This window comes from Electrona antarctica (assembly GCF_951216825.1).
Source record: "Electrona antarctica genome assembly, chromosome: 23".
Lineage (NCBI taxonomy): Eukaryota > Metazoa > Chordata > Actinopteri > Myctophiformes > Myctophidae > Electrona > Electrona antarctica.
In genome coordinates, this window is record NC_136804.1 from 159,496 (window position 1) to 174,766 (window position 15,271).

The 15,271-nt window shown below is 43.3% G+C and overlaps 1 protein-coding gene across 1 annotated transcript; it reads right to left on the reverse strand.

The window, feature by feature from the left end:
- Positions 1 to 8,068: 8,068 nt before the first annotated feature.
- On the reverse strand, positions 8,069 to 9,562 carry kcna1b (potassium voltage-gated channel, shaker-related subfamily, member 1b; the record flags this gene model as incomplete). Its single annotated transcript, XM_079494673.1, has 1 exon — positions 8,069 to 9,562. One exon carries the CDS (start codon positions 9,560 to 9,562, stop codon positions 8,069 to 8,071), a length of 1,494 nt encoding a protein of 497 aa, XP_079350799.1.
- Positions 9,563 to 15,271: the final 5,709 nt, after the last annotated feature.

Consider the following 15,271-nt stretch of genomic DNA (forward strand, 5'->3'; position numbering starts at 1 on the left):
ATGTCTAATTTGAGAAGATGAGTCATTTTGTTCTTATGACCTGCTGCATGTTTCAAACATTAGCACCTTTCACAGCGAAATGCCTGACACTCTGGAACATCGATTAAAGGGTTGTTTGTCCACACACATTGTAGCATTTTCTAAAATTGGCTCAAAGTTTTAAACCTTAAACTAAAAGGGAATGGCACAAAGCCTGTGCACATTCTTACATGCACCGTAGGAACACAAATGTAAGGCTTTCTTTTATGACCAGGCCCACACAAAGATGGCTTGTGAGAGATTTGAAAAGGTGTCAATTAGCATATTTTGGAGAATATTAGCATATTAGAAGCGGTAGTCTGATCAGCAGTTGTCTGCCTTCACTGACAATATAAATATAGGGATGCACAGATATGACTTCAGATTCTAATATTCAGTTATTTCAGCCAATTGTTTAAAGCATATTGTAACCTACAGTAAATACAGGCACAACACGGATTAATAGTATCAGTAGAGTATCAATAGTTTACTGCAAGTTTGGTGTAGAGCACTGGTTGCCAAATGTTTTAGTACCTCGAGATCCAAAAGTGAAATTTGACATGTGCGCAAGCTAGTGAAAATAGCAGATCTACAAGCTCACAATATGTCACAATGCGAACCACTGTTATTGTCTGGGAAAGCGGGTTAAAAAGGAGCGAGTACAATATAAAACCCCAGGGGACTTCGGTCAGCAAACTGTTGCTTGAAAAAACAACTTAAGTGGAGCTTCCAAGTCACCTTTGCGCCCATAACAATATAATCGGAAACGACTGTATCGCCCAAATTTGCCAATTCCGATTGTCCTCCGATATTGGCACAATCCTAGTGTGAATTAAAGCATGACACATTCCTAGAATCCATCAAGGTGGCAGACTCCTGGTTTTGACGTCAAAACATGTCAACTCCCCAGGCTCTCCCAATGGCTAGTGACTGTAGCTACATCAGTGTATGGTCTCAGAAATGTAGTTAAAAGTTGTACGTTTTCACATAAATACAAGAAAGCGTATGAAGGTATACAATACAAAGTATGGATTCCTTTCCATTTGTGGCTTCATGCTGTCCAAAATACAAAATTAGGTATATTACGATAACTTGTGTACCACATTATAGATTTGTGCTATCTATGTCTATGAGACGTACCAGCCTACATTCTTCAAACAAAATGCAGGTGAGCTGCCTGTGGGATGGAATGTGTGTGTGTGTGCACGGCAGTTTGAGCTCTTCTTCAACCAACTGCATTGACGGACATGCCAGGAGTCTGTCACCTTTCTACACCAGGGGTTCTCAACATTTTTGGCCGGGGACCCCCGGAAATGCTTTGGCAATGTCTCGGGACCCCCGCCCCGCCCCCTCCCGACCCCCAATATAAATTGACTGCTACAATAACCTTAAACCATTTTGGGCGGGAACCCCTTTTGGTGTTTTAAGCATTGTTATAATTTAGCTATTGAAAAATAGCAGATCTACAAGCTCATAGCGCGCCACCGAGTGGCGCGCTACGAGCTTGTAGGTCTGCTATTTTTGAAAAATCGTGAAAATATTTTAATTTTTTTGAAAATAATTTGGGGACCCCCTAAAATAATTTGGCGACCCCCCGAGGGGTCGCGACCCACGGGTTAAGAACCCCTGTTCTACACCATGTCATATTTAACACTATTCCAAGTAGAAAGACAACCCTTTAACCACATGAACACTATAGCGTCCCTATTCTGGGGGCAAACACATTGTGGCAAAACTTGCACATCTACAAGCTCAACAACGGGTGGCAACATGACGCACTGTGCGCTTGTAGATCGGCTATTTGCGGTGAAGAGATTTGTGCCTGATGTCCTCCTTTTAATGTATCTTTAACAGACACATCGCTCATCATTGTCATATTTGGCATGATGAGCAACGCTAACTACCTGTTTCACACATCCTAGCTGTACCCTTTCTACTTTGGCTTCTTCAAGATCAGAAACAAGTTATGCTATAGAGAACAGCGGTTATCAACCTGTGTGGCTATATTGCAAGTGGGCCAACAAATAATTGACAGAACACTGCGATTTGTAACGATGATGTACCATTAATATAAAACAGATGTAATTGATCATATAACATGATAATAAATGGTACATGTACAATGTTTTCTTTAAAAACCTTGAGAATGTTGTTTTCATTGTGATACTGATGAAGAGGAACTTAAAACTATTAGTAGGTTAGTAGGCTACCATTGATCAAAGCCGGAACCCAATCGATTGATTGATCATCAAAATAAACACGCTCTGAAAATGCACGCGACTCACCCATCGGACCACTTAACAGTTAACACTGATGCGTTAAGTGGTCAGTTGGGTGGGCCGTGATCACTTCCAAGATTTTCAATTGGGTCTCGATCCAGAAATGGTTGAGATTGAGAACCATTGCTACAACAGATGATCAAAAATATTATTCTACTGTACGTACAGTAGGGCCATGCTATACGTCTTTACTCCTTTTGGGAAACATTAAACAGAGCTTCTCATCAATTCGTAATCAGTTAACCCATTCTGGACGGGAACCCCTTTTGGTGTTTCAAGCATTATCTTATACTTTAGCTATTGAAAAATAGCAGATCTACAAGCTCATAGTGCAGCACCGAGTGCCGCACTACAAGCTTGTAGAACTGCTATTTTTGAATTTTTTGGAAAATGTGGCACAAATCTTTGAATATATATTCTGCAATCCGTAAGTTTCATGACCTATCCGGGATTTGAATTAGGGGTCATCAATATGTCTATAGAGTACGGACAAATGTGTCTGGGTCTTGTCCGTGGCAAACTTTAGATTTACTTTTTTAACGCACCATTATAATGTTCTTATTTTGATCATAACACCCACTTACTGAATGTCAGTCTCCAGGTTTTTGTCAGAATATGTACAGTATTACACTTATTTACTATGATGCTATGGCATATTAGTAGTCCAACTAGTACTGGTGGTTCTCACATCATGTATATGTTTTATATATTTGCCCCCTTTAACTCTGGGAGTGTACAAATGGACCATTTTGTTCAATTTGAACACTCTCAGAGTTACAGACCTGACCTATTATGGCAGTGGCGTGCACAGATAGACACTAGGGGGTAGCAGACCTACAAGCTCATAGCTTGTAGATCTGCTATTTTTCAATAGCTAAAGCATAACATAATGCTAACACCAAAAGGGGTTCCCGCCCAAAATGGATTAAGGCAACCGGCCGGTTCCACGCGCTGCACAAGGTGCCCTTTTTTAACTTGAGCACCTGCCCCTCTAAATGTCTGTGCACGCCACTGCTGGTGGTTCTCACATGTATATGTTTTATATATTTGCCCCCCTTAACTCTGGGAGTGTACAAATGGACCATTTTGTTCAATTTGAACACTCTCAGAGTTACAGACCTGACCTATTATGGTCATTCAGGGCTCTCTCTCTGTTTCTGGTAATAGTTAATTTCCGCTCATTTTGTATGTCCGTGGCAAAAATGGAATTTCCACATTTTGCCACTGGGAGATACCATGCTCATGGGCTTCGGGCAGTAGGCTACTACTTGTCTCACTGGAAGAGAATTCAGGGACACTCCCCCCAACCACTGCACCACACGTACTAGGTATATTCTATTAAGTTAACATTCTCTATGGTAGAGTTTCATTCGTTAAAAGATATGGTTCCGGAATGCAGCTTTAAACACTCCCCCCCCCCCCCCCCCCCCCCGAAAAAATACTCCTTACATTTATGATCTCAATAGCTTGTACTCATGACTGGACAATTTGCTCAGGTCAAGTCAAAGCCAAATAGACTTTGGAGTGACTGCCCCCATTATTGTCTGACAAGCTGAGGGGACCTTTCCTGAGCGCACAAGTTGGGAAGGGAGCTAGATGATCAACAGATGTCATTGATTTAATACGAAGACGGCTCGTGGCGTCTTTGTGACGTATTGTAGTGCAGACTAACAGACTGTAAGAGAGCGACGAGAGGACAAGTTGGTACACTAAAATCCTCCATGAAATCCTCCGTAAAATCCTTTGTGTTCATTTGAACTCTGAGCGGGTACAAATAATGCAATCAAATTGACCGGGAAGGGTCCATTTGGTTTGCGTTTGTACACACTGTGTAAAAAAATGGATAAATCAACACGGAGGACTTGACCGTGTGCTAGACACAAGCACTCAGAGCACTACCACACTGCGGTAGACCGACCAACAGAAAGACCTAATGGTACAACTCAGAAGCAAAGCAGTGGATAAACTGACCCCACATTGACCATCTATCTGCTCAATGCTGTGAAAGAGACATATGGCTCCATTTTCGTCACCACTAAACCCCTTATCCCTAAACCTCTTTGCCTTTTTTTTTTACTATTTTGAAAAACATTTTTGAATAGTTCAACTAGCCAATCTACATTGACACGTTGTGAGCTTGTAGACTGGCCATTTTAACTATTCGAAAATGTTTAGCAAAATAGTAAAAAAAAAGGCAAAGACGTTTAGGGATAAGGGGTTTAGCGGTGACGAAAATGGAGCCCCTAGTATGACACATCCGTCCACAGCACTTTAAGATCACATTTGATGATGTTAGACTAATAGTCTGCCTCCAACATGTTGTACTGTTCTTAGAATATTGGCGCTAGTAATTATTATTAGCTCCACAGTCAACTGTCAGTGAAATCATTCAGCATCATGCCTCTAACAAGCAGTCCAAACAGGCATGTCAGAATAGCGCAATACATTTAAGTGATTTTAGGTACTTTTTCCGACGACCACCTATACTTATGCGATGAATCACTACTAGTTCAGAAACAATGCATTGCACCACAGAACCCTATTTGAACCCTCAGAGTTACTAGACCCATACGGGTCCATTTAGATTCCTAGTCATTTTGTGAAGTACTACAATTAAAACAAACTATACTTTCATGACACTTGTGTCATAACGCAAGCTTTCACTAATTATGAAAGTTTTCTTTGACACGGCACAGACCGCACTGGCGGAGTGATTGTCAACAATCGCACAGGGATCTGGTAGAGTTCGGGGAGATCAACTGAGCTTTCTGGGCAGTGAAGCTAAAGACTGTGGCTTATCACAAGCGTAGCATTGTTACCTTGAAGAGAAGTCATTTTAGACCGGAAGTTAAAGAGCTCCAAATTGATATGTCCCCCACTATTAGATATAGATTTACATTGTTAAAAAAAAAATTATAATAATTATAATAAAAATACTATTACAGTATGTCAAATACAAAAATGTCTGTGGACCGGACGCCCCGCCACACTTGAGAACCACTGTTTTAGGCAAGCAACACTACGGAGTAGGCCATAAATTAGTCTTTATTTGGAAGCATTTTGACATCTTCTGTTTGGAATGTTTGTTAGCAGCCAGGAGGTGGGAAAGAGGAGCCATGTTGTTTCTACTGACAGCTGCCTATAGAGCTACTGTATAGTATTGGTTTTGGGCGGGAACCCCTTTTGGTGTTAGCATTATGTTATGCTTTAGCTATTGAGAAATAGCAGATCTACAAGCTCATAGCGCGCCACCGAGTGGCGCGCTACGAGCTTGTAGGTCTGAACGACTGACATAGAAACATAGCTTTTTCAGAAAACTGTCAGGATGTAGAAGAACATTTTTAGAATCTGATCTCAGGTCAAAATGGGTTAAGTTCTCAAACCCTATACTTGGTTGACGGACTCCTTCAGTGGTCTATGCTTCATCTGTTTCCGCTCAACATCAAATACCAACAAAAATAACAAATCTATATTGTGAGCTTGTAGATCAGCATGTGTATTGTATGCGAGAGATTTCCCCAGAATTCAGCTGCTAGGGTTTAAGTGGTTAAGCTTAAAACGTAACCACTGGTATGTTGCAGGTATGTTGTCAAAGACAAATTATAGGTCTGAAATCAATATGCCCTGTACAGTAAGTACAGTACTTACATGCACGACAAACCCTGGAATGGCTATGAATTCCCGATTCATTAGGAGGAGAATCAGGTTATGACCTGTCATTATACTTTTATATTCTTTTGTTCAGGATTTTATTTTGCTTCAATAGCACTGCTGGTCTCAGTAATATTGTGCATTGAAGCCATATATTTTTTAAAAAAAAAAGTTTTCTAAATCATGACAATTTTCGGAAAGATTTGAGGCACATTTTAACGATTTTTCAAAAATAGCAGATCTACAAGTTCATAGCGCGCCACTCGGTGGCGCGCTATGAGCTTGTAGATCTGCTATTTTTCAATAGCTAAATTATAACAATGTTTAAAACACCAAAAGGGGTTTCCGCCCCAAAATGGGTTAATGGTTAATGTGGTTAAACGCTAACGTGACATGGATGCGTTCCAGGTCTCAATGGATTAAGAGGAACTGCACATAATCAGTTGTCTATGGTACAGGGAGGCACTTTCATTTGCTCTGTGAGACAGGGTCGGAGTCCAAAGGCACTCAAAACTATTTTTTGTTCAATATCAATCTGTTCAATATCAATTGTTTTCTGATAATCTTCTCTTTAAATAATTAAGATTGTGTAATCAAATGTTAAAATGGAGTCACGATTCACAACACGATGTTCAGAAGCCTTTTGTGTTTTGTTTTGTTTTGTTTCCAGGGAACGTCATGCCCCCCGAAACCAAATAAATTTAAAAAGGAGGACATTGTAAATATGAAATATCTTGTCAGGAATCATCACATATGACTCCTCTTATTTTAGCAGATTAGTCCCCCTTCCAATGTTTTATACAATAGTATCCTTTCCTCTCAGCTTGACAATAATGAGGAGAATTGTCCACGGTTCCCAAGGTCTCTCCGTAACCGCAAGCAATTTAATACTGACGTCATGCATTGAGTATACTAGGATACATAGTACTGTAGCTAATTAGGCCATAATGCTTGGTATTTTGACATGCCATGATCTGAAAAGAAGAAAAAAAAAGAAAAAAAGAGTTGCTGTTCCCTTAAGGTTTAACATTCAGCACTTAAAAATGCTCTTAAATAATTTAAAAATATAAACTTAAATAATAAATAACCCAGTGCACTTCTGGTGAAAAACCGAACGAGACAGAAAAACAATGAAATAAATAAATAAAGTGAATCTCAACCGCTTGGGTACCAGTAGGAGAAGACTAGGGGGGGGTGGGGCAAAAATAAAGAAAGTGTATGGGGGAAATAAGAACAAATAAAAATGAGGTAATGTCATTGCGCATGCCAATATAAAAAAAATAAAGAAATAAGTCACATCATGCTGAGTCTACTCTGAGCTTATCGTCACTGTCGGGTACAAACCTCATATTTCCAAATTTGAGCTCTTCTCGTTTTCTCGTCATTTAATGCCCTACCTCGTCATACAAGGGGGTCAAGCAAAAGTAGTGAAAATAGCCGATCTAACAAGCTCACAATGTTACGCACTGTGAGCTTGTAGATCGGCCATTTTCACTATTTCTGAACATTTCCAAATCCGTTTCCCATTTTTTTTGTTTTTGGACATACAAGGTTTCCACCCCCGACGGCCGACGTTACATGGCATCATACAGGGAACGCCGCTTTTGCGGCATTGCAGATGTCCTCCACAAGAGAACCTCCTCAGCCACGGAAAGAAAAGATACAGCGTCTTCTCTGCTATCTCGTTTCTCGGTAAGGTGCCTTTGAGAGAACAGCATCGATCAAGCCTCTGCAGTGACCTGTGAGTGTGCAAAGGCAGATTTCTCGTTCACCTCCCCAAGTGTGGCGCACTTTTAATGAAAAAAAAGCACCACCTCAAGTTCATTGTAATCCATGCAAAACCATCTCTGAGTAGTACTTTTGCACGCAAGTTGGATTTTGTTGATTCCCTCGGTGTCAATTGCCAAATAATTCCTCTTCCGTGATAATTCCAATAAGATTTTTCGGTAAGCCTGATTTCACCAGCCTGTGATACACTTGTCTTTGACAGTAGTCACACATGTTCAGATATCATAATGCAATGCAAAAACGCATCAACAAAGTTATTCAAGCATATTTCTACAATATTTACACTGTTGCCAGGAGGACATCGCCTGAGATCCCCCTCGATGTGCAGGGATTCACACGTCGGTTAGAAGCTTCCCCTTGTTGACACAGTTCTGGCTGGGAGCAGTGCAGTTGGCAGTTCTAAGATTTGCCTCCCTAAAATTATCAATGCTGTTATTAATGTCCTCATCTATCTCCATGTATTCTGATTTGCTAACAATAGACGAACTACGCCGACTGGAGTTGGTCTCCGAGGCCAGGTTCTGGTTGCTAACGTTAAGGAGCTGGGCCTGCTCCTCACCCTCCGTCTCACGATGGTAGAAATAGTTGAAGTTGGACACAATTACGGGCACCGGCAGAGCAATGGTCAGCACGCCGGCGATGGCACAAAGGGAGCCCACGATCTTTCCTCCTATGGTCACTGGGTACATGTCACCGTAGCCCACTGTGGTCATGGACACTACAGCCCACCAAAACGCATCTGGGATGCTGGTGAAGAAGGACTCCTTCTCTTCTGCCTCTGCAAAGTAGACAGCACTGGAGAACAAAATCACACCGATGAACAGGAAGAAAATCAGCAGGCCGAGCTCGCGCATGCTGGCCTTTAGAGTTTGCCCCAATATCTGAAGTCCCTTGGAGTGCCTTGATAGCTTGAAGATCCTGAACACCCTCACTAGACGAATAACCCTGAGGATAGCCAGAGACGTGGCCTGCTCTCCTCCTCCAGCTGGCTTCCCCTCGTGGCTGGCTGGGTCGTCGGCCAGCTCTGTGCCAAGTGTGATGAAATAAGGGATGATGGCCACAATATCAATTGAGTTCATCATATTCTTAAAGAATGCTGCCTTGCTGGGACAGGCAAAAAACCGAACTATCAACTCAAAAGAAAACCATATTATACAGAGCGTTTCTACCACAAAGAACGGGTCTGTGAGAATATTTGCTTTGTAATACATAGTGGTGTTCCCCACAACGCGCATTCTGCCCGCAGGATCCTCTTTTAGCTCGGGTAATGTCTCCAAACAAAATATGACTATGGAAATAAGGATAACCATCACTGACACTATAGCAATTCCTCTAGCAGGTCCGGAGCTCTCCGGGTGCTCAAAAAGGAGCCAGATTTGACGCTGGAACTCTTTCTCCGGTAAAGGTCGCTCTTCTTCCCTTATGAACCCCTCGTCCTCGCGGAATTTCTCCATCGCCTCCGCCCCGAGCTCGTAAAACTTAATCTCCTCCGAGAACATATCCAGTGGCACGTTGACCGGCCTCCTTAGCCTTCCGCCCGACTGGTAGTAATACAGTATCGCGTCGAAACTCGGGCGGTTCCGGTCAAAGAAGTACTCGTTCCTCAGCGGGTCGAAGTAGCGCATCCGTTTCTTGGGGTTGCCGAGGAGCGTCTCGGGGAACTGGGCCAGCGTCTTCAGCTGCGTCTCGAAGCGGAGTCCGGAGATGTTGATGACGACCCGCTCGCAGCACTCGTGGTCATCGTGGTCCGGGGGGTAAGTGTCCTGCGGGTGCCCCGGCAGCGTGGAGGTCTCGTCCACCATGTTCTCTCCCGCTACCACCGTCATCGCGGAAGGGCGAGTGTGCACGGTGCAATGGAGGAGATAATGTTGTGGGGTTTAGTCCGGTTGAATAGGCATCCAGTCGTTGCTGGGCTCCTCTGGCTTCTCTTCCCCGACCCGATGCCAATGCTTCTGCAGGGGCTGTCTCACGCTCCCTCAGTGCGGAGCCATTGCGCCTCCCTTTAAGTGGACCATCGCTTCTCCCTCTCAGTGTTGCTATGCCTCTGCTTCCAATGTCACCTATTTTGGAAACAGAATAGAAAGAACAGAATAAAAACAAACTCTCTTTCTGGTATAGCCTGATAGACATGTTTGCCTGTAGGCTACAGCATTCTATATAGATCTGTTTTTGATGCTGGCGGGACTAAAGAGCAAGACAGTGGGGGGATTTTTGCAATGATGCATTGGACAATAATGAAAAATCACCATGGAATTGGAATGTCATTGAAAATAGCAATAGCTCTCCACGCGGTACCCACTATTTACCGCATACATCAGTATTCAAGTTTGCAGTCTCACTGCCCACCCTCATTGCGCACAGTAGCCTTCCCCATACCCGCAGTCCCCCCCATATAGCCTACAGTATATGTACAGTATTCTTCCGCTGAGCAATACATATGTCTACACAACGATTTCCAAGTCATAGCAAAGAATCATGTCATGACATAATGTAGGCCTACATGACAGATATATGAACTGAACATTTACCTGCGCAGATTTTTGACAGAAGATAGGTTACACGGGCAATGTCCCGCCGTCCTTCCAAAGCAGCAGCCACCACCACCACCACCACCACCACCACAACTTTGGACCCTTCAGCTTTTGTTTTAATGCGAAGATCACTTTACCAGCGCGCTGTACAGTACAGGCTTCTCTGAAATATTAATAGACTATGTTGTTTTCGCCGACATCCAAGGTATCCTCTTGGTGTAGGCTCCCGACGTCGATCTGGCCAACCCGGAGGCATCGAAAAGCTTTGAACCTCGCCTGAGCAAATCTCTGGACAGGCAATTCAAAATCATACTGGAATAAAAACGTGTTTACAAAATAAATAAACGAATGACATGTGGGCAAACCAAACAAACAAACAAACAAACAAACAAACAAAACAAACAAACAAACAAAAAAAGCTTGCGGCGGAGACGAACCCCTAACGCCAGTCAGAATAATTCCACACTATAGCTTTTGTCCTGGAACCGGCTGCGCTCCAGCGGAGCGTTGGAGAATTGTGATGGTGCGACTGAGAGAGCAGAGAGAGGGCTGAATACATTAACGGGGGTAGCGAGGGAGCCTTGCCGTTCCCCGGTACTGCTGCTGCTGTAGCTGCTGCCGCATCAGCAAAAAAAAAAGAAGAAGGCAGTGCTGCTTCCCCCTCCCCTGTTTTGGTGCAGTCAACAAGCCAACGGACGTCCCAGCAAGGGCGCACGCACCACCGGTGGCGCACACGCTGCACGCACTGTCTGTCTCTCTCTCTCAGTCTCTCTCTCCGTCAAAAACAATATGAGCCGCCTTGGCAACAATTGGGGGGGAGTGGGGGCGGGGGTCGTATAGGAATCGCCCGGCGAAAGTATAGCTATACTATACGAGCGAGGGGGGGGGGGGGGGGTATGTCTTTTCTACTCTAATGTGGAAGCGCACATTACATACCGCAGCATTGCATATAGATTAGGTGGAGGGAGGGGCGAAGTGTGTGGAGTGAAGTGAAGGGAGTGGGAGAGAGAGAGGAGGAGGAGGAGGTGGAGGAGGAGGAGGAAGGGGGGGGGGGGGGGGATTCGACGCAATGCAGACAGACTGTAAAAACACACTGCCTAGTGCTGCTTCGCCTCTAAACAGCGGAGCAGCCAAAGAAATGCATGTCTGCGTGCGTGCAACACACATGCACCTTTGCTGCTGTTCAAGGCATGTGGAGTGCCATGACTGAGCTGCATGGACATTTATCACAATTGGATAATTATAATGTCTATTGTCTAAATGTATCTCAACCTTAATTCTGTTTTTTTCAAGGACTCCCAGTTTGAGCCAGTACGGACCCCCATTTGACAGTGTTGTATCTCTGAGACCCCCAAATCTACACTGTTGAATAAATCATCAGAGTACGTGTAACCTACAAATGGAACCAAATGGACCTGCAATGGACCCATACAGGTCCATTTGGTTCCATCTGTATACTCGGAGGGGTCCATTTTGTTCCCATGCTATATCAATCATTTAGATGGGACCTATAGAGCCACTTCAAGGACCACTGTGGGGTCCCCAGACCCCAGATTAGACTTTTGAAGCATGCACATTATAGGCAGAGTAATAGCACGAGTGGCGCCACTAACGTTGACTCCCATTGTAACAATGGAATGCGGAAGTGCTCATTCTATCTCAATGGGATAGTTCCAGCCATAGGAGCAATATGTTTGGAACTATAGCCCATATAGGCACCCGCTTTGCGGCGAGATCAAAGCGTGTCGCTACTCTCCTGCTCTACACTCTGGTTATTAGTTAGGTAAAGTTAGCTTTAAAGGAGCATTCAGTGATTTGGGTGATTTGGAAAACCACCCAGTCCGCCCCGGTAACAAAATGTGCACATGCACGCTCTACAGTGGGGGGAAGTGCAACAGGCCAACAGCATGTGCACCAAGGCCCGCCCCCAGTCGATCATGATTGGAGGAAGGCCCCTCTCATCCTGATTGGATGAAGGCTTTGCCACCCGCCATCAAAACTGAAACTAGGGTTTTTTGACCCCAGGGGCTCACTGGGGACAGGGAGGAACTCCTTATATTGTCAGCACACTCTATAGTAGGGAGGATTATCCAGAAAAAAAGAAAAAATAAGTGATATTTGAATTAAGTAAAATCACTGAATATACCTTTAAGTTGTGGCAAATCTGCAAAAAAAAGCTTACCACTAGCTTTCTTCACAGATGTGTTCATAAAGGTGTCCACTATCACAGAAAAATGTGTTCCAACCGAACTCCCTTGGGAAACGTTGTGACAGCTGCTGAAAGTTGGGGTACCATTACCAACCAATATAAAGGCAAAGAATTCCAAATTTCATTATACTTTAAGTAGCATGTCAAACTAGGGGGTTTTCATGATGCTGAATCCATTCCAAGCATGAGTTTTGCACGGAAATACTCCTTGGGCTAAATTCAGCCATAGCCACTTGCCCAAATGTGCCCAAATGCGCTGACCTCATCACATTTGTGATGACGGCTATGGGCATTTTTAGGCAAAGGAGTGTTTTTTGTGCAAAACGAATGCTTGCAATGGATTCAGAATCTTGAAAACCCCCTAGTTTGACATGTCACATGCTACTTAAAGTATAATGAAATTTGGAATTTTTTGCCTTATATTGGTTGATAATGGTACCCCAACTTTCAGCAGCTGTCACAAAGTTTCCCAAGGGAGTTGGGTTGGAACAATTTTTTCTGTAGACACCTTTATGTCAGTAGACACCTTTATGAACACATCTGTGAAGAAAGCTAGTGGTAAGCATTTTTTTTGCAGATTTGCCACAACTTAAGCTAACTTTACCCAACTATATAGGCAGCCGTCATATCAGTGGCCATATACTATACTTTGTGATAAACATCAGTCTCGCCTCAGTCCATGGACCGAGTCCTCAATGGTGGCTATACATTCTGGCTTGCGAGAGATTTTGGTGTAGCCTAATGTTTAGGTCTTGGCCTATAGGTCAGCATAGCTACACTGCACTGGTCTCAGTCCCTACACTGACATCCTGTCACGGTTCGAGTCAAGACAGTGTAGGACGCAAGCACAAGATGAGAGGCAGAGGCAGCTCAGTTCAAATATAAGTATTTATTTCACCAAACCGGAGGAGTATATAGGCAGTTAGTCCAGGTACAGGCAAAGGTCAAATATACAGGTAGGCAGTCAGAACACAAAGGACAAGGGGGGAATACTAAACTGGGAAAACTAGGGGATAAGAAATACAAGGTAACGAGGAGTCAAGAACAAGACTAACAAACTCACTGTGACAATGTACAACGAACCAACAAAGAACTGAAAACACAGGCATATAAATAGACAAGGACTAACTGGTGGTGGTGGTGAATACAACTGACAAATCAACACAGGGATAGGCTGGGAGACTAACAAGACACAGATGGAGAAAACTAGACTATTCACAAAGTAGACAAGGCAGGTACAAAACTACAGGGGCAGACAGGAAGGCACAAAACAATGCTACAAAATAAAGGTACACGAGTGTAAAGTAAAACTCTTAGCTAAAACCCAAGGAACATAAGAAAACACAGCAGGGTGACAGAACCGGTCACGGATCGTGACACATTCATGTCACCACTAGGAGGCATACAGGAGGCCAGCCATGAATAACACTCAATAGAGTTTGTGTGTTGTAAGAAAGAAAGAAAACAAAGTCACAGACCTTTATTGTTTTTCTTTTAATCCATTCTGGGCGGGAACCCCTTTTGGTGTTTAAAGCATTATGTAATGCTTTAGCTATTGAAAAATAGCAGATCTACAAGCGCACCGAGTGCCGCGCTACATGCTTGCAGGTCTGCTATTTTTTGAAAAAAACGTGAAAATGTGGCGTAAATCTTTGAATATATATTCTTTCAGAGCGAACGTTTTTAACGCAAATCTTTGCTTCTGGAGGAGTCCCTGGAACAACATATTTCCTTGACATGAAATAGTTTGAGAACGACTGACATATACAAACATGAGGTTTTTCAGAAAACTGTCATGATTTAGAAGACATTTAGTAGAATCGTCCTCAGGTCAAAATGGGTATTAAATTAATTTGCTGGATGGCAATGTCCTTACTGTATAGGCCTAGTTATTATTACCTATGGTAGAGGAGTATATCCAAGCCAACCAAGGTATTTCTTTAGAGTTAGACTTACCTACAATAAATATTCATATATTCATCACAGGATTAATGCAGGCAGAGATATAGCCTACATATGCGTGTGAGGAACATATGGATTATCTCATTGATAATGAGACGGGATATGCGTTTTTGTGGTCTTAAGCGGTTATATAAATCCCATGGAGTTGATGAAACCCTCTGGTCTCTACTGACACAGTATAGATTAAAAAAAGTTCTCAAATAGGATACTTTTTTTTGGGGTCACTTCTGACAGTTTCATTGTGCTTAATTTATATCATAAATCAGGCTTCACGTCTATAGCGGCAGTCCATTCATTTGAGCTAAGCCACACAAGTGGTATACACAGTGAAGCTTCTGGATCAGGGCAAATGAAAATCTCAAAAGCTTTCGGGGCCAACTCATTTGATCTTTAAGTGGTCAAATGGGTCAGAGGCATTTTCAGAGCATGTGTGATCAATCAATTGTGTTCCTATAGCTTGAATAGAAACATGGACAGGAGTCAACCCACAGAGCCTAGTCCGTCCACGTGCCAGAATGGTAGGCCTACCTCCCAGTCCCAGCAGAGTAGTTCCGGAGTAGTTCCAACGGATTGTGTGGCCCTGATCGAGGGTAGCTACTGGGACGTTAGTCGGGACTTGATCACCCCGGCTGGGTCACCTGAGTGAGGGGTATGATGTTCGAGAGACCCAAAACCCTGATGACCTTGGGATACATCACTGAGGATACGTCCCAGGTGCATCCATGCGATGTTTTTTAGTTTATTATTTATTATCTTTTCAATCTTAGTGTTTTGTCAATTATTTGGGGGCCCGCCTACAATACCCTCATGGCCCACAGGTTCAGAACCATTGC